Source organism: Watersipora subatra, chromosome 10, assembly GCF_963576615.1.
Source record: "Watersipora subatra chromosome 10, tzWatSuba1.1, whole genome shotgun sequence".
Classification (NCBI taxonomy): domain Eukaryota; kingdom Metazoa; phylum Bryozoa; class Gymnolaemata; order Cheilostomatida; family Watersiporidae; genus Watersipora; species Watersipora subatra.
The window spans coordinates 26,623,912-26,645,404 of record NC_088717.1 but is presented as its reverse complement, the minus strand read 5'-3'; the positions used below and the strand labels follow the sequence as shown (position 1 = coordinate 26,645,404).

Genomic DNA, 21,493 nt, shown 5'->3' with positions numbered 1-21,493 from the left:
GTAATATAAATACAGAATATGTTTTTGATACAACAATATAACATTATCGCAAAAAACAATCAAATTTTTCAATTTTCTTAAAAATTTACATGTTTAAGGGTAGTTTAAATAGCTCATATAGGCACAAAGGGTGTAAAACTGTTTGTACTATGCCTTGTTATATGATACAAACCTATCATACAACCATAGTGTAGCAAAAAAATATCATTTCAATAAAGTTTCAAAATCTTCATTTTTTGAAAAATTAATTCACCCGTGGCGAGCTGATATAGGCTCAAAAACTCACCTGCGAAAGGGTTAACAGCAGTGAGGATACCATTGGACTTGAAATGTTAGAGCTGATTATTACACCCTGATAGCATGTGTAGAGATATTTTCATACAAATTAAAGTCGTACGTTGATTTTCCAATATTTCAGATGTCAAATCAATTGAAATTAAAAAATTAAAACTTTTTTGCTTTGTACATTCAACAAGAGTTCGAAATGTTAATTTCGAAAAGAGTCTGCATGCTGGTTGGTTGCTGTGATTTTGCTCAGAACAGAATAGGCAGAGGTAGCGGCTGAGTAGTAACCTAATTCAGCTAAACTCACAAGAAACGAAAGTGTCAAATAGAAGACTGGTTGTAAGCTTAACTGTCACGGTTATAGTTCTGTGCCACACCCATGCGTCAGCCTATGGCGACATTTTTAGGAATCAGCTTTTTAAAGATGTTTTAGTAGCTAATTTAAGGAACTATCCATCTTGCTCATCATGGTTTTATATAACACGGATTCAAATGTTTGTTCATTATGGTTTGTATTGTAGGTCTGGAGCTCGCTGTCTTTAGAGACGCTAGTGGAGAAGTGTATGCTGTCGATGCATTTTGTCCTCATCTTGGAGCAAATATGGCACGAGGAGGAATAGTGAAAGGAAGCTGTTTAGTCTGTCCATTTCATGCGTGGGAGTTTAGTGGTATTGATGGAAAATGCTCTCACATTCCCGGGGCGAAGAAGAGTATGTATCAAATCAAACCATTACTTCTCTGCTCGTAGATCACACAGAGTGCGTGTCGGCTTGCAGTACCCTCCATTCATAATGTACACACTCGTAGTGCCTTCTGCTTGCAGTACCCTCCATTCATAATGTACATACTCATAGTGTCTTCTGCTTGCAGTACCCTCCATTCATAATGTACATACTCATAGTGCCTTCTGCTTGCAGTACTCTCCATTCATAATGTACATACTCGTAGTGCCTTCTGCTTGCACTACCCTCCATTCATAATGTACATACTCGTAGTGCCTTCTGCTTGCAGTACCCTCCATTCATAATGTACATACTCGTAGTGCCTTCTGCTTGCAGTACCCTCCATTCATAATGTACATACTCGTAGTGCCTTCTGCTTGCAGTACCCTCCGTTTATAATGTACATACTCGTAGTGTTTTCTGCTTGCAGTACTCTCCATTCATAATGTACACACTCGTAGTGCCTTCTGCTTGCAGTACTCTCCATTCATAATGTACACACTCGTAGTGCCTTCTGCTTGCAGTACTCTCCATTCATAATGTACATACTCGTAGTGTCTTCTGCTTGAAGTACCCTCCATTCATAATGTACATACTCGTAGTGCCTTCTGCTTGCAGTACCCTCCGTTCATAATGTACACACTCGTAGTGCCTTCTGCTTGCACTACCCTCCATTCATAATGTACATACTCGTAGTGCCTTCTGCTTGCAGTACTCTCCATTCATAATGTACACACTCGTAGTGCCTTCTGCTTGCAGTACCCTCCATTCATAATGTACATACTCATAGTGTCTTCTGCTTCCACTACCCTCCATTCATAACGTACACACTCGTAGTGTCTTCTGCTTGCACTACCCTCCATTCATAATGTACATACTCGTAGTGCCTTCTGCTTGCAGTACCCTCCATTCAATAATGTACATACTCATAGTAATCTCGGCTTGCAGTACCAGACATTGTAAAGACAAAGTGCTGGCCTGTACTGGAGAGGAATGAGGTTGTGATGCTGTGGTACCATGCAGAGGATAGAGATCCGCAGTACCTTCCCAATGAGTGTGAAGAGATTACTGAGCTTGGTTGGAAAGTCCATGGCAGATCTGAGCATACAGTCTACTGTCACATCTCGGTATGACCACCAGTACACGTAGTCCACTGTCACATCTCTGTATGACTACCAGTACATGTAGTCCACTGTCACATCTCTGTATGACTACCAGTACATGTAGTCCACTGCCACATCTCTGTATGACTACCAGTACATGTAGTTCACTGTCACATCTCTGTATGACTACCAGTACATGTAGTCCACTGTCACATCTCTGTATGACTACCAGTACATGTAGTCCACTGCCACATCTCTGTATGACTACCAGTACATGTAGTTCACTGTCACATCTCTGTATGACTACCAGTACATGTAGTCCACTGTAACATCTCTGTATGACTACCAGTACATGTAGTCCACTGTAACATCTCTGTATGACTACCAGTACATGTAGTCCACTGTTACATCTCTGTATGACTACCAGTACATGTAGTCCACTGTCACATCTCTGTATGACTACCAGTACATGTAGTCAACTGTAACATCTCTGTATGACTACCAGTACATGTAGTCCACTGTTACATCTCTGTATGACTACCAGTACATGTAGTCCACTGTCACATCTCTGTATGACTACCAGTACATGTAGTCCACTGCCACATCTCTGTATGACTACCAGTACATGTAGTCCACTGTTACATCTCTGTATGACTACCAGTACATGTAGTCCACTGTCACATCTCTGTATGACTACCAGTACATGTAGTCCACTGTCACATCTCTGTATGACTACCTGTAATAAATATAGTATAATTTTGAATCAGCAACACCCTTGTTCCACTTATTTTCTAGTTACTAGTAGATTAGCAATATACAATAAATTATGCAAGTTCGTATTAGCTATGGGCTGGGATCAACCACTAATTGGTGTTGTTGGAGGCCGGTTGTCTGTGTTGAGTTTGCGGCATTGTTCGTTGCCGGGCTGTTTGGCGGTCACGGCTGACAGCCCTTGTGCTGCGTGGGCGCGATTGGCTGGCGGGAGTGGTATCGTGATCTGTCAGCCAATGAGTACGGTCTGCACCGTCAAATTTTATTAGCGCGCTCACCTTGGCGCGCTCTGTCAATGCCTGTTAGTAGGTTTGAAATATCACTGGATATCAGTCGGTACAAATTCTTCATTTACAACTTTACCTACTTTTCTAAATGTTGCTGCAATTTAAACCTATAAGAAAAGAGAGAATTAAAGGTATGGATTTTATAGCGATATTTTATGTCAACAGTTGTGTACCTTTTTATTACTCATTATTACGTATTTTTACCCCCATTCTATCTAAAGCATTATGTAATCACAATGTATTACACTATTTTAGATTTCACGGTGTCAATAAACAGCAGTGAAAATTAATAACCTCTCCAAGCTTCGAAATTGCAGTAGTCTGCAGCACTCTTTGAACAATCTATTACAACGTAACTGAACCTCCATTTCCTAAAAGCATAACGAAATTTGCTACACTACCAGTACATGTAGTGCTAAAGAAAATAATGATAAGTGGATGAAAGCAACAAATTTGAAAATATGAATGAGTGTAGAAAGAAACTGTGGTATAAGCAAAAATAAACAAAGGCTGATGATGCAAGGAGTTGTAAACGAATATACAATTAAGTTTTATATACTTATCCGTTGATGAATTATATCTGCCAGTTTACCTTTTGCAGGAAATACCAGAAAATGGAGCAGATATAGCACACTTCCTTCCAGTTCATAATGCTAGTCTCCATCATGGTAAGTTATATACATTAAGTAAGAGGCAGACCACCCCATCATGGTAAGTTATATATGTAGATTAAGTAAGAGGCTGACAACTCCATCATGGTAATTTATATAGATTAAGTAAGAGGCTTACAACTCCATCATTGTAAGTTACATACAACAAGTCAGACTACAAATAGTTGTCATATGAGTAAAAACTTTTCAAGGCTTTCTTGAAATCTCACCATGTTGGAACCTAGTGGTATTGCAGCGAAAGCTTCGGCATTTAATTGTGCAATAATTAGTTTATTCAATTAATTTTGCTTATTTTTACCAGTTTTATGCTCCAATGTTATAGTTTTTTAGCACATAATCTTTATGATCTATACTTCAGTTGATTGATGCTATTAAAAACTTACCTGACATGTATGTTTATATCTACCGAGGCAGCAAATCTAGTGGCTTTATCTTTTGTTGAATTATGACTTTGTCCAGCCGGTATTACACACATCGACATGAAATAATTCCTTATGAAATTTTTCCAGAAACCTATTAGCGCTTCAAAAGAATATGACTAGGATATTTTATTGCTTTGTGATGACTTGTCGTGTAAAGTGGTTGTGTATTCTGACCTATCAGTAAGTGAGTTTTTCACAACAAATCTTGCTACTAGGCTGACAATGGTCGTCTACACCAAACTAGCTTTCTAAAATGCAGTTGAACAAATTATAGGACTCGAGAATTTTGTTTCACTATTCAGAAATGACAACTCTCAAAAGATAAACATGTAAAAATTCATTTTTAAAATAAGAACTGTGTCCATCCATAGCCTTGTTCAAATGTTATAAAATGAAATGTCGTGCACAGGATTTTAACTTGAATATATGGCCCAGTAGCATTGTGCACTACCAAATACACCCGTTAAAGGTTGACTTGCAACAAAATTCACATTACAGTTATTTGGTATCAAAAGATTCACCATGTCTTACTCTGTTGTGTTGTAATTGCCAAGTATGTGGAAATGTGATTACAAGCTCTTAAAAGCTCAAAAACGAAAAGCCGCCGTAGATTAGAATCTCTTTATTTCGATGACGTAACCACGAATTTTGGTTATTGTCTTGTCACGCATATTCTTACATGAATTGAAAGGCCAATACAAAGCTCAATATAAAACTTATCGTAGTACTAGTTTATGACAAACACTTCAGGTTTTACCGAAGACCCCGTATCAAAAATAGATGCTCGCTACTTTACAGTTTTGTTTCGGCCTAGTCTAATTGGCAAGTCGTAATCTGATCATGTAACCCAATACTTCGAAAATAGTTTTTGCAGCACTTTTCGATTATCACAGATGATCAACAGGCTCATCATGATTGTCAGACAAAAATATGTACTCCTTCGAGGTAAGGTTAAAATGTTTAATGAATTTTTACGGTAAGTTATAAGATATCACTGCTAAAAGTGACAGCATTACGATGACGATAAAACTGACGCGTAAGAACAATAGACATAGTTTTATTGAATGCGTGAAGTATATTTGTAAAAATATTTCAACGAATAAGATTGCATGAAGGTGTAAACAGAAACCATCTCTCACAACTACATCACATTTGAGCCATTTTGGAAAGGGAATCCAAACTACGGCGGTCTCGTGGGGCTGCGATTTTCTGTTCGTTTTTGAGCTTTTAAGAGCTTTTAATCACATTTCCACATGTTTTGCACCTACAACGCAAAGTAAGACATGGTTAATCTTTTGATATCAAATAACTGTAATGTGAATTTTGTTGCAAGTCAACCCTTAACCATCACACTGCATTATGGAATAGTTGTGAGGATACTTAGTGCACATGATCTCTCAAGCGGCTGACAGCGTACGAGTAGAATACTATTTGAAAAACACTAAATTAATTTGATAGATCAATTTTGATCTATTTCATAGCTCAAAGATAAAATTATTATAAAGGCTCCTTCAAACTATTATTAAAACACTGAATTTGCATCTAGCATAAACTTGACCTTCCTTCTCCGCTTCACTTACAGGTTCAGACATCCGAGACATCAACAAAGACAACAAAGATAAAAAAGTTCAACACATATTTGGGGATGCGAGCTGGATGGCTAGCAAAGAGGACTGGTATTTAGCAAAGGGGACACTTTGCCATGATTTATACTTTTGTGGATATAGATTACCATGCACAAAACTCCCTGCAGCTTTTGAGCAGGTACAGACAACTCTTTTTTAGCTGAGCAAACTGTCTAGTTTTTCAAATTTGATGTGTCAGCCATGATAATTCTTACATGATACGATATGATGTAGATTTTATAAAACCTCTGACAATTATTTTGAAAACATCATTGCCAGCTGCTTTAACAATCCACCACCTAATATCCGTTTTCACAACAGAGAAAGATATTTTAAACCCTATTTGTCAAACCATTTATTTGATACTATCGGCTCCCTATTGCCTTTTTTGTTTTTTATTCTATTATTCTTGTATGGCATAATTTGGAAGACATTTCTGTTTGAAATGAAGTCATCGTCAATAAAGTAATATATGGATAAATATATTTATATATATATTTATTGGCAATGACTTTATTTTAAACAAAAATGTCTTTTAAATTATGGCATGCAAGATCATAAAATAAAAAAGAAAAAAAGCAACAGTTAGCCACTGATATCAAATAAATAGTTTGACAAATAGGGTTTAAAATAGCTTTCTCTGTTGTGAAAACGGATATTAGGTGGAAGATTGTTAAAGCAGCCAGCGATAATATTTTCCAAATAATTGTTTAAAAGATTGTATAAAATTTGTTCATATCATGTAAACTGAAATAAGTTGATAAAATAAACATTTAACGTGAGCAAAGTAAAATGATGCAAAGAAAGGTAATTCATGGCAATAATATACGCTGGAACATGATGTAGATTTACAATTAGTCAGAAATAATATAGAATACTAAAATAAAACATTGAGACACTTGATAGGCAATAGCCTAGTCTTGCAATTTTTTAATGCCTCATTTATCTGTGGAGCAACTTTACCGCATAAGAAATAGTTTATAATGATTGTAGATCGGACCAGGGATTGTTCATCTCAGAATAAATGGTTCAAAACCAGGCCTGCTCTTACAATTCGCTGTACCTATTGAGCCATTCAAGACAAGATTGGTGCATCTGACTCTTGGACCTAGTGGCATAAGAAGCAAACTGTGGGCTCTACTGATATTAAGAACAGAGGCATGCATGGTGAGTACTCATATATACAGATTGAAAACAGCGCAGCGGATACGACTTTATAAGAGGTATCAGTCGAGTACTGTTGATGAATAGTTGGTATCAGTCAGGTACTGCTGACTAGTGGTTAGTATCAGTCAAGTATTGTTGACTAGTGATTGGTATCAGTCAGGTACTGTTGACTAGTGGTTGGTATCAGTCAGATATTGTTGACTAGTAGTTAGTATCAGTCAGGTACTGTTGACTAGTGGTTGGTATCAGTCAGATACTGTTGACTAGTAGTTAGTATCAGTCAGGTACTGTTGACTAGTGGTTGGTATCAGTCAGGTACTGTTGACTAATGGTTGGTATCAGTCAGGTACTGTTGACTAGTGATTAATATCAGTCAGGCACTGTTGACTAGTGATTGGTATCAGTCAGGTACTGTTGACTAGTAGTTAGTATCAGTCAGGTACTGTTGACTAATGGTTGGTATCAGTCAGGTACTGTTGACTAGTGGTTACTATCAGTCAGGTGCTGTTGACTAGTTGTTAGTATCGGTCAGGTGCTGTTGACTAGTGGTTAGTATCAGTCAGGTACTGTTGACTGGTAACCATGTATGTTGCAGGTGGAGAGAGACATCTGTATTTGGAATAATAAGTTGTACAGCAAGAGGATGAACCATTTAGCTGGTACAGACGAATTGATTGTCAGATTTCGGAGGTGGTATGCTCAATTTTACTCGGAAAATTCTCGCAACAGAACTTACCAACATAAGATTGATTTAACTTGGTGATCGCGCTAGATCAGGATCCTTGTGAGATAGTGAACTATTTCCCATCTTCCTAAGCTCTTTCTTAAATCACTTGAATATGTTGCGGATTCGTTTAAGTTTGACTTGAACGGATAGTTATACTCAATTTTGAACATTTTCAATATAATATCCTGTTTTGGAGATGTGCACACATTTACATGTAATGATAGGTTTCAATAAGGTCGGCAAATTTTATTTATACACTTATTATAAATGATGCTTATTACATATCAGATGCCAGCTAGTTTTGCTTTTATGGCTGCAGCATTTTACGAGCGAGCGGATTGATTGTATACAGTAAGTACAAGGCAAGGACAGTCCAGATTTCATTAGCAAGGTGGGCACTCGCAGATACACCTGCTAAGATCATGGCTTGTCCAAGTAGCGCATTTACAGTATGTTAGTATCGCATATGCATTGCCTCGCTGACAGACTGCTGCTCATATATCAGCAGGTCTGCTAATACTATTTTCATCAAGAGAATGAGACTTTTCATTCGCTAACTTTTGACGATTCTGTAGCATTTCAAAGACGTTTGCTTTAACTATTTGTCTCTGCTTGATAAGTGTTTGTTTTCTTAATACAGTTACATATCAATTTCTGTCACTTAGCATATGTATAAACTGGTAGGAATACAAATTTTGAGAATCTTGCTTTCTGAAGCAATTTCCAATATATGAACATATTCTAAAAATAAAATGAATGTAACAATGCAGTCTCCTACCATTGTCGATGTCCTCTTTAGGAGGCGGGTACATCATATTTGGTTTGAAATGCATTAGGTTTGAGTAATATACAGATTAGATACTGGATCTACAATCAGTACAGTTAATCTTCATCTCCTTGCAACATTGTTTTTGTCAATCCTTCTTACCCTTGGTAACTTAAGTCTGGCTGTTATGTGGCAACAGAAATGCTGCAAAGGCTTCTGAACCAGGCTTTACGAACAACTTTCCTGCAGTACCCTGGCTCAATGCCAGGACCCTACCTCATTGCCAATAACAAATATATGTATACTTTTGCTGGTACTAATGATATTATAAAGAAGCTATTGTAGTGAGAAATGGCTAAAGTCGGTTAGTTGGAAATAAATGGCTTTATTCATGTTCAATTTTGCGCAACCAGATAAAGAAGCTATTGTTGTAAGAAACTGCTAAAGTCGGTTAGGTAGAAATAAATGGCTTTTTTAGTATTCAATTTTGTGCAGCGAAGCAAAACCAAATCTCAGGTTTAATTGAAAAAGTTATTGTTCACAGATGCAGTATTTACTTTACAAACAGTTGATTCAATTATTGATAAAACTGCAAGGAGTTGCGCAGCTGTAAAATGGGTGCTTGGTTTGGCTCTCTCTCCTTACAAATCATCATTGTTTAGTTATATTTTGAAAGCTTTCACCTAGTTACCATATGGCACTCTTCAATGCTGCTTTACAGTAAATCAACATACCGTAAAACCTCTAATTGAACGCCACCTCTAGTTGATTGCCACCTCCAATTGACCACCACCCTGCGATAAGGGTTGAAAAATGATCGCTACTCTCTAATTGAACCCCATCTCCATTTGATCAGCACTTTGACATTATTTGATTTTTACAAGTCCGTAATATCAATTGATCAGCATAAAAGTGCCCACAAAATCGTATTAATAATGAGTCGTTTATATCATTAAAAATAGCTCTCTCATTGTCCAATTCCAAAGCTTTTTGTTTTGTTTGAACACTTTGAAAGCAGCACCATAGAAATAATTAATAACTGTTTCATGCTAATAGTAGTTCTTTGTTTAATACTGTCTTGATACTTCGAATTACATGCATATAAAAACGGTTTACATTTACAGTGGGAAATGAACGACTAGTTTTGGGCCAAAGGTTACATTTAGTGAGCAAACTGTTATGCGTTGCATTTGTGCTAAATGCAACGTGTAAAAGTTATACTCAGACAAAAAATTATTTGGACGCTAATATTTTTAGTTCAGCAGTTCAGAAGACATTGTGGAAGGTATTGGTCAACCAGAAGACGTTGATTAAATCGATATCAACCATTAGAATGCAGCTATCCGAGCAAGCGATGCAAATATTTTTGTTTTGAAAATGTTAATTTTTGTATCTGCATGTATTATAAGTATGGTTCGTCTATTCCACTTGTTCATGAATATGTATTTGTAGTATTTGATCGATTGTCATTGTATAACTTATCAATTTCCAGATTTATAGCATAATATTTAATAACATCATTACGGTTATCTTAACACAGCTTACAATGGATCGACACTCATGATTCCTTTTCTATTGCATATAAAAGGCTAGTTTTGGCTGCAAACTGTAGCAAACATATCAATGAGTGCAACGATATAAAATAAAAACATGCCTTCAAATTTAGAATGAAATAAAAAGTTGAAAGCCCTAACAAAGTGCAAAGCAAGGCACAAGTTATAATATCATCACAAATTAATTGCAAGCAATAGATAACAACTGGTAGAGATATTTCTTGGCTTCCCAATGTATATTTTATTTAGAGATCTTTAATAAGTTAGAGATAAGTTAACAGATTTATTGCATCCAAAAGATTTAACATCGGTTCATCGGAAGAAGAGGGCAAAATATAGGCAACATTCGCTTCGCCAAAATTCTGACGAGCCAATTGAAACAAAAACATATATAAATCTTAATGCCTGTTTGTGTATCCAGTTACAATGATAAGTTTTACGAATGAAAAATCCACTTTGCACTGGATTGAACTCTGAACCTCCAGTTCTGCAGAAGGGCATTTATCCAATTCACTACGATGTCCTACTGGCTATACTATGGAATAGATGACAGACTGTCACATCTCTGTATGACTACCAGTACATGTAGTCCACTGTCACATCTCTGTATGACTACCAGTACATGTAGTCACTGTTACATCTTTGTATGTCTACCAGTACATGTAGTCCACTGTTACATCTCTGTATGACTACCAGTTCATTGAGTCCACTGTTACATCTATGTATGACTACCAGTACATGTAATCCACTGTCACATCTCTGTATGACTACCAGTACATGTAGTCCACTGTCACATCTCTGTATGACTACCAGTACATGTAGTCCACTGTCACATCTCTGTATGACTACCAGTACATGTAGTCCACTGTCACATCTCTGTATGACTACCAGTACATGTAGTCCACTGTTACATCTCTGTATGACTACCAGTTCATGTAGTGCTAAAGAAAATAATGATAAGTGGATGAAAGCAACAAATTTGAAAATATGAATGTGTGTAGAAAGAAACTGTGGTATAAACAAAAATAAACAAAGGCTGATGATGCAAGGAGTTGTAAACGAATATACAATTGAATTTTATATACTTATCCGTTGATGAATTATATCTGCCAGTTCAACTTTTGCAGGAAATACCAGAATATGGAGCAGATATAGCACACTTCCTTCCAGTTCATAATGCTAGTGTCCATCGTGGTAAGTTATATACATTAAGTAAGAGGCTTGCAATTCCATCATGGTAAGTTACATACAGAAAGTCAGAGGCAGACAACTCCATCATGGTAAGTTATATACATTAAGTCATAGGCAGACAACTCCATCATGGTAAGTTATATACATTAAGTAAGAGGGTGACAACTCGATCATTGTAAGTTACATACAACAAGTCAGACTACAAATAGTTGTCATATGAGTAAAAACCTTTCAAGGCTTTGTTGAAATCTCACCATGTTGGAACCTAATGGTATTGCAGCTAATGCTTCGGCATTTAATTGTGCAAGAATTAGTTTATTCAATTAATTTTGTTTAGTTTTACCAGTTTTATGCTCCAATGTTATAGTTTTTTAGTACATACTCTTTATGATCTATACTTCAGTTGATCTATGCTATTAGAAACTTACCTGACATGTATGTTTATATCTACCGAGGCAGCAAATCTAGTGGCTTTATCTTTTGTTGAATTATGACTTTGTCCAGCTGGCATTACACACATCGACATGAAATAATTCCTTTTGAAATTTTTCCAGAAACCGATTAGCGCTTAAAAAGAATATGAATAGGATATTTTATTGCTTTGTGATGACTTGTCGTGCAGAATGGTTGTGTATTCTGACCTATCAGTAAGTGAGTTTTACAACAAATCTTGCTACTAGGCTGACAATGGTCGTCTACACCAAACTAGCTTTCTAAAATGCAGATGAACAAATTATAGGACTCGAGAATTTTGTTTCACTATTGAGAAATGACAACTCCCAAAAGATAACCATGTAAAAAATCATTTCTAAAATAAGAACTGTGTCCATCCATAGCCTTGTTCAAATTTTATAAAATGAAATGTCCTGCACAGGATTTTAACTTGAATATATGGCTCAGTAGCATTACACACTACCAAATACACCTGTTAAAGGTTGACTTGCAACAAAATTCACATTACAGTTATTTGGTATCAAAAGATTCACCATGTCTTACTCTGTTGTGTTGTAGGTGCCAAGTATGTGGAAATGTGATTACAAGCTCTTAAAAGCTCAAAAACGAAAAGCCGCCGTAGATTAGAATCTCTTTATTTCGATGACGTAACCACGAATTTTGATTTTCGTCTTGTCACGTATATTCTTACATGAATTGAAAGGCCAATACAAAGCTCAATATAAAACTTATCGTAGTGCTAGTTTATGACAAACACTTCGGGTTTTACCGAAGACCCCGTATCAAATATAGATGCTCGCTACTTTACAGTTTTGTTTCGGCCTAGTCTAATTGGCAAGTCGTAATCTGATCATGTAACCCAATACTTCGCAAATAATTTTTGCAGCACATTTCGATTATCACAGATGACCAACAGGCTCATCATGATTATCAGACAAAAATATGTACTCCTTCGAGGTAAGGTTAAAATGTTTAATGAATTTTTACGGTAAGTTATAAGATATCACTGCTAAAAGTGACAGCATTACAATGACGATAAAACTGACGCGTAAGAACAATAGACATAGTTTTATTGAATGCGTGAAGTATATTTGTGAAAATACTTCAACGAATAAGATTGCATGAAGGTGTAAACAGAAACCATCTCTCACAACTACATCACATTTGAGCCGTTTTGAAAAGGGAATCCAAACTACGGCGGTCTCGTGGGGCTGCGATTTTCTGTTCGTTTTTGAGCTTTTAAGAGCTTGTTATCACCTTTCCACATACTTGGCACTTACAACACAACAGAGTAAGACATGGTGAATCTTTTGATATCAAATAACTGTAATGTGAATTTTGTTGCAAGTCAACATTTAAGCATCACACTGCATTGTGGAATAATTGTGAGGATACTTAGTGCATATGATCTCTCGAGGGGCTGACAGCGTACGAGTAGAATATTATTTGAAAAACACTCAATTAATTTGATAGATCAATTTTTGATCTATCTATAATCTTTGATCTATTTCATAGCTCAAAGATAAATTTATTATAAAAGCTCCTTCAAACTATTATTAAAACACTGAATTTGCATCTAGCATAAACTTGGCCTTCATTCTCCGCTTCACTTACAGGTTCAGACATCCGAGACATCAACAAAGACAACAAAGATAAAATGGTTCAACACATATTTGATGATGCAAGCTGGATGGCTAGCAAAGAGGACTGGTGTCTAGCAAAGGGGACACTCTGCCATGATTTATACTTTTGTGGATATAGATTACCGTACACTAAAGTCCCTGCAGCTTTTGAGCAGGTACAGACAACTCTTTTTTAGCTGAGCAAACTGTCTAGTTTTTACAAGTTTGAGGTGTCAGCCGTGATAATTCTTACATGATACGAACCGATTTTATAAAGCCTGACAATTATTTTGAAAATATCATTGCCAGCTACTTTAATAATCTACCACCTAATGTCCGTTTTCACAACAGAGAAAGATATTTTAAACCCTATTTGTCAAACCATTTGTTTGATACTATCGGCTCCCTATTGCCTTTTTTGTTCTTTATTTTTATTATTCTCGTATGGCATAATTTGGAAGACATTTTTGTTTGAAATGAAGTCATCGTCAATAAAGTAATATATGGATAAATATACTTATATATATATTTATTGGCAATGACTTCATTTCAAACAAAAAAGCCTTTTAAATTATGGCATGCAAGATCATAAAATAAAAAAGAAAAAAAGCAACAGTTAGCCACTGATATCAAATAAATAGTTTGACAAATAGGGTTTAAAATATCTTTCTCTGTTGTGAAAACGGATATTAGGTGGAAGATTGTTAAAGCAGCCAGCGATAATATTTTCAAAATAATTGTTTAAAAGATTGTATAAAATTTGTTCATATCATGTAAACTGAAATAAGTTGATAAAATAAACATTTAACGTGAGCAAAGTAAAATGATGCAAAGAAAGGTAATTCATGGCAATAATATACGCTGGAACATGATGTAGATTTACAATTAGTCAGAAATAATATAGAATACTAAAATAAAACATTGAGACACTTGATAGGCAATAGCCTAGTCTTGCAATTTTTTTAATGCCTCATTTATCTGTGGAGCAACTTTACCGCATAAGAAATAGTTTATAATGATTGTAGATCGGACCAGGGATTGTTCATCTCAGAAAAAATGGTTCAAAACCAGGCCTGCTCTTACAATTCGCTGTACCTATTGAGCCATTCAAGACAAGATTGGTGCATCTGACTCTTGGACCTAGTGGCATAAGAAGCAAACTGTGGGCTCTACTGATATTAAGAACAGAGGCATGCATGGTGAGTACTCATATATACAGATTGAAAACAGCGCAGCGGATACAACTTTATAAGAGGTATCAGTCGAGTACTGTTGATGAATAGTTGGTATCAGTCAAGTACTGCTGACTAGTGGTTAGTATCAGTCAAGTATTGTTGACTAGTGGTTGGTATCAGTCAAGTACTGTTGACTAGTGGTTGGTATCAGTCAGATACTGTTGACTAGTAGTTAGTATCAGTCAGGTACTGTTGACTAGTGGTTGGTATCAGTCAGGTACTGTTGACTAGTGGTTGGTATCAGTCAGATACTGTTGACTAGTAGTTAGTATCAGTCAGGTACTGTTGACTAGTGGTTGGTATCAGTCAGGTACTGTTGACTAGTGGTTAGTATCAGTCAGGTACTGTTGACTAATGGTTGGTATCAGTCAGCTACTGTTGACTAGTGGTTAGTATCAGTCAGGCACTGTTGAATAGTGATCGGTATCAGTCAGGTACTGTTGACTAATGGTTGGTATCAGTCAGGTACTGTTGACTAATGGTTGGTATCAGTCAGGTACTGTTGACTAGTGGTTAGTATCAGTTAGGCACTGTTGAATAGTGATCGGTATCAGTCAGGTACTGTTGACTAATGGTTGGTATCAGTCAGGTACTGTTAACTAGTGGTTACTATCAGTCAGGTACTGTTGACTAGTTGTTCGTATCAGTCAGGTATTGTTGACTAGTGGTTAGTATCAGTCAGGTACTGTTGACTGGTAACCATGTATGTTGCAGGTGGAGAGAGACATCTGTATTTGGAATAATAAGTTGTACAGCAAGAGGATGAACCATTTAGTTGGTACAGATGAGTTGATTGTCAGATTTCGGAGGTGGTATGTTCAATTTTACTCAGAGAATTCTCGCAACAAAACTTACCAATATAAGATTGATTCAACTTGGTGATCGCGCTAGATCAGGATCCTTGTGAGATAGTGAACTATTTCCCATCTTCCTAAGCTCTTTCTTAAATCACTTGAATATGTTGCGGATTCATTTAAGTTTGACTTGAACGGATAGTTATACTCAATTTTGAACATTTTCAATATAATATCCTGTTTTGGAGATGTGCACACATTTACATGTAATGATAGGTTTCAACAAGGTCTGCAAATTTTATTTATAGACTTATTATAAATGATGCTTATTACATATCAGATGCCAGCTAGTTTTGCTTTTATGGCTGCAGCATTTTACGAGCGAGCGGATTGATTGTATACAGTAAGTACAAGGCAAGGACAGTCCAGATTTCATTAGCAAGGTGGGCACTCGCAGATACACCTGCTAAGATCATGGCTTGTCCAAGTAGCGCATTTACAGTATGTTAGTATCGCATATGCATTGCCTCGCTGACAGACTGCTGCTCATATATCAGCAGGTCTGCTAATACTACATATTTTCATCAAGAGAATGAGATTTTTCATTCGCTAACTTTTGATGATTTTGTAGCATCTCGAAGACATTTGTCTCTGCTTGATAAGTGTTTGTTTTCTTAATACAGTTACGTATCAATTTCTGTCACCTAGCATATGTATAAACTTGTAGGAATATAAATTTTGAGAATCTTGCTTTCTGAAGCATTTTCCAATATATGAACATATTCTGAAAATAAAATGAGTATAACAATGCAGTCTCCTATCATTGTCGATGTCCTCTTTAAGAGGCGGGCACATCATATTTGGTTTGAAATGCATTAGGTTTGAGTGATATACAGATTAGGTACTGAATCTACAATCAGTACAGTTAATCTTCATCTCCTTGCAACATTGTTTTTGTCAATCCTTCTTACCCTTGGTAACCTAAGTCTGGCTGTTATGTGGCAACAGAAATGCTGCAAAGGCTTCTGAACCAGGCTTTACGAACAACTTTCCTGCAGGACCCTAACTCAATGCCAGGACCCTAGCTCAATGCAGGGGACCCTAGCTCAATTCCAATAATAAATACATGTATATTTTTGCTGGTACCAATAATTATAAAGAAGCTATTGTAGTGAGAAATGGCTAAAGTCGGTTAGTTGGAAATAAATGGCTTTATTCATGTTCAATTTTGCGCGACCAGATAAAGAAGCTATTGTTGTAAGAAACTGCTAAAGTCGGTTAGGTAGAAATACTTGTAAATGGCTTTCTTAGAATTCAATTTTGTGCAGTCAGGCAAAACCAAATCTCAAGTTTATTTGGAAAACTTATTGTTAACATATGCAGTATTTACTTTACAAACAGTTGATTCAATTATTGAGAAAACTGCATGAGGAGTTGGCAGCTGTAAAATGGGAGCTTGATTTGGCTCTCTCTCCTTAGTTACCATATAGCACTCTTCAGTGCTGCTTTACAGTAAATCAACATACCGTAAAACCTCTAATTAAACGCCACCTCTATTTGATTTCCACCTCTAATTGACCACCACCCTGAGAGATGGGTTGAAAAATAGAGTTCCACTCTCTAATTGAACGCCACCTCTAATTGAACAACAACTTCAATTGACCACCACCCTGAGAGATGGGTTGAAAAATAGAGTGCCACTCTCTAATTGAACGCCACCTCTAATTGAACAACAACTCCAATTGACCACCACCCTGCGATAAAGGTTGAAAAATAGAGTGCCGCTCTCTAATTGAGCGCCACCTCCTTTTGACTACCACTTTGATATTATTTTATCTTTAAGAGCCCATAATATCTATTGATTAGTACAAAGGTTTCCATAAAATCGTATTAATAATTAATCGTTTACATCAAACGCAATAAATTTTTTCAGTGTCTTATTCTGAAGCTTCTCGTCTTATTTTTGTTAAAGCTCTGAAAGCAACACCATAGAAATAATTAATAACTGCCTCAGAACAATAGTAGTTTCTTGTTTAACGCTTTCTTGATAATTTGAAGTAAAGTGTATATCACAACGGTTTACATTTACGATGGTACAAAGATTACGAGTAGCGAGAAAAACTTTTATGCATTGCATATGCCTTAAAACGTTTCTTTTGCATTGGCAAAACTTTTACGCGTTGACAAATGTATTGCGTAAAGGTTTTGCTCTGCCAAAAAATTGTTTGAGCATTAATATCGACTAGTTCAGCAGTGCAGAAGAAGAGTTGAGGTAAGAAGACATTGTAGAAAGTACTGAACAACCTGACAATGTTCGTTCCATCGAAAGCAGCAATCAAAACGCGCAATCGGAGAAAACGATGCAAATATATCTTATTTCAAAAACATTAACTTTTGTTTCTGCATGTAATAAAAGGACATTTGGGTTATGTCACTTGTTAGTGAATATACGTATACATTTGTACAGTTTTATTGATTATCATTATATAACTTATGAATTTGCAGATTTATAGCATATTATTTAATAGCATTTTGGCGGTTATCTTAAAGGTTGACTTGCAACAAAATTCACATTACAGCTATTTGGTATCAAAAGATTTACCATGTCTTACTCTGTTGTGTTGTATGTGCCAAATATGTGGAAATGTGATTACAAGCTCTTGAAAGCTCAAAAACGAAAAGTCGCCATAGATTGGAATCTCTTTATTTCTCTGACGTAGTCATGAAATTTATTTATTGTCTTGTCACGTGATGTTCTCACGTGAATTGAAAGGCCAATAAAAAGCTCAATATAAAACTTATAGTAGCACTAGTTTATGACAAACACTTCGGGCTTTCCTGAAGACCCCGTATCAAATATAGATGCTCGCTACTTTACAGTTTTGTTTCGGTTTGGTCTAATCGGCAAGTCGTAATCTGATCATGTGACCCAATACTTCGCAAATAATTTCTGCAGCACTTTTTGATTATTACAAGTTATCAACAGGCTCGTCATGATTATCAGACAATGATATGTACTCCTTCAAGCTAAGGCTAAAAAATTAAACTAATTTTTATAGTAAGTTATAAGATATCACTGCTAAAAGTGACAGCATTACAATGACGATAAAACAGACGCGTAAGAACAATAGACATGGTTTTATTGAATGCGTGAAGTATATTTGTAAAAATATTTCGACGAATAAGGTTGCGTGAAAGTGTAAACAGAAACCATCTACCACAGCTGCGTCACAGTTGAGCCGTTTTGGAAAGAGAATCCAAACTATGGCAGTCTTGTGTGGCTGCGATTAATTGTTCGTTTTTGAGCTTTTAAGAGCTTGTAATCACATTTCCACATATTTTGCACCTACAAAACAACAGAGTAAGACATGGTAAATCTTTTCATACCAAATAACTGTAATGTGAATTTTGTTGCAAGTCAACCTTTAACACGGCTTACAATGGATATACGTTAATAAGTCTTTTTCTATTGCACATTACAAGCTAGTTTTGGCAACAAACTTTAGGAAACATATTAATGAGTGCAATGATATTTTATTTAACACTGTTAAGTATAGATATAAAATAAAAACATGCTTTTAAGTTTAGAATGAATTGCAAAAAATGCAAGTGCATTTTTAGCATTTGTGTTATAACATCATTTAGGTGCATTATCTAACTTTTTTAAGTTTTCTTCTTTACATTGATAAAATTGTAAAGTTACACTGTTTATGGGAATTCACAATTTTAACTATTACGTAAAAAATGCCATGAATTTGTTATTAATTGAAAAAAGAGCATACGCTTTAAACTATAGCAACTTGCATCCTGTCATGGTCAGCCCTCGAATTATGTTTCTGTCTTCACTCTTTCTAGGACTAACTTGTTTGCTAATGATAACAAAAAATGAAATGCAGGTATATCTTAGACCTGAGGCTAAATTGTGCCAAGGGTATTAGCAGACATCGTATTGAATCCCTCATTAGTGAATGAGGGAGGAGTCTGGTATTGTGAGGTGATGAGTAGGAACTGAAGAAATACTATCTTTAAAACTGTGTTAGCAAATGAGTTATTATTGCTAGGGTTATATCAGGTACTTAAGGTGTAGGAGTTGGCAATTGGACACACTCGTGCTATTCGGGTTCCAATCAGATACCCTGCACAAATTTAAGTGAATTGTGGTTGTTTTTACCTTCATGTAAGTAAGAACTGAGTTGGATTTATTGACAGAAATTACACATCTATTGATGCGTCATTGAAATCTATAGCCAGAGATCTTTATGAATGACTAGAATGAGGCTCATCAATGCTCAAAATTTTTGTCAATTTCAATACACTATGTTTAATGACAAAAGTCTATGAAACGCATCCGGTGAGTGCAATTATCCTTGATACAAGCGAAGATGATTTTTGAAGTTTCTAATCAGATAGATTGTGGTACATTTATGCTGAAAAGAAAGTTAGGAATATAAATTGTACCTGTCTTTGCTTGTAGTGGACTTACTTTCACACATTAAATAAGGACTAGTTAGTCTGCTCTTATTCTTCTCCCTTTTCTTGAGAACTTGTTAACATCATCAAAGATCTCTCTTATGATGCTGTGGTGACCGATGGCCGAGACCAGAGCCGGGTCAAAAAGAGAAGCCGACCCTGAAGCAACCGATGCCATGACCGGGCCATGCCTCGACTCGACAGACAACACGGCTCCAGGTAACACTTTCGGGCAGCCAAAGGTCAGCTGCCGAATCGTCCTTGCTACTGAGGGCGAAGCTAAGCAGTCATAAAGAGCTGTAAGAGACGCCGCAGTAGTGACCAACAGCAGAACGCCTGGAAGTCTCTCATTGTGCAGTCTACTGGATGTTCATTGCATATTGAACTGTACTCTTATATATATACTAGTTGTGCTACCCAGCGTTGCCCGGGTATTAACACTCAGCTTATAAACAATGAGAAGTAATAAGAGTTGCCTGCCACTTGCTATTAGCCTGGCAGAATGCCAATGGAAAATTTTAGCAAGCTAACCAATGACAATCACTTACTTATGCAATGACCCAACCTGCAAAGCCGTTGGGTATGTGCTCCCAAGCTATCAACTGATTCTCTGTGGCCTATTGGGTAGGGCGTCGGACTGGTGAACGGTAGGGTATAAAATCAAATCTTCGGTATGAATTCTTTATCCCAAGATTTTAATAGCTATAGCTGGAATGCATACATACACGCATACCTTGAGAAATATATATAAATAGAAGATTTACTGTGAAATATATATTCTTTGTCTTGCATTTGAGTGGTTTGTTTAATTGTGGGGCAAGTAAAGGAACTGGATTGGTTCTTTTACAGTATGCTGAAGATTATTCTTATACTTCAGAATGCATTCTAGTGAGTTAACTTGGTGGCGTTGGCCTCACAGTCTGAAGGTCATGGGTTCGAGACCAGAGCGAGGCATCATTTTATGAAGCACTTTATTTCAGTGTGACAGTTTCAAGATTACAAGATTAGAGTCTATATAGTAATAGAAGCAAATACCAGTAGATAGATTTAATGTTTATGTAATATAATATAATTTTATATGCTAGGATAACAAAACACTCGCCGTGTATCGAGCACATTTAGTATATACTAGAGCATTTTTAAGATATTTGTTGTAAGTAATCAATAGAAAACCGAAAGCATCTAAGAATGTGGCATTTGAAGGATAAATCTATGTTCAAGGATATGAGTAAGGCTATATGGAATCTGAAGGCATCTTAAAAGGAATTATCAAAATTGGTGGGTTGTATCCCGACCTTGACATACCTTAGAGAACTCAAACATTTTTATGGAATTAGCTAAATAATAAATAGTTATTTCTAATAACAATAAATATATAATAAATAGATATTTCTCATCATGTATAAAATATTTACATCTAGCTGTCTCCGCTAATATTTTTTGGTTTTTAATAAGTACTTGTCAGCATTAGTAACAGAACGCTAACTGACAGCAGTCATGCATCTGACTGCTGTTATTATAGCGCATGAGATGTGCTGATATGTAGAAAGAGAGCGACTCTAAAATTGATGAGGAAGCTTGCAAAACACTTTAAATATTTTTGGCAGTAAAAAAGTTAATGAAGGAAGT

General features: G+C 36.1%; 1 protein-coding gene across 2 annotated transcripts in view; it reads left to right on the top strand.

Annotated features, from left to right (window-relative positions):
- The window catches only part of LOC137406020 (cholesterol 7-desaturase nvd-like), a 28,337-nt gene extending 19,800 nt beyond the window's left edge, over positions 1-8,537 (top strand). For both annotated transcript variants that reach the window (XM_068092530.1, XM_068092531.1), the window contains exons 3-8: positions 807-995; positions 1,956-2,134; positions 3,770-3,836; positions 5,844-6,025; positions 6,880-7,053; positions 7,649-8,537. In XM_068092530.1, the coding sequence (XP_067948631.1) occupies positions 807-995; positions 1,956-2,134; positions 3,770-3,836; positions 5,844-6,025; positions 6,880-7,053; positions 7,649-7,816 (959 nt within the window). In that variant the 3' untranslated portion in view covers positions 7,817-8,537. The remainder of the gene's footprint in view (positions 1-806; positions 996-1,955; positions 2,135-3,769; positions 3,837-5,843; positions 6,026-6,879; positions 7,054-7,648) is intronic.
- The last annotated feature ends 12,956 nt before the right edge of the window (positions 8,538-21,493 follow it).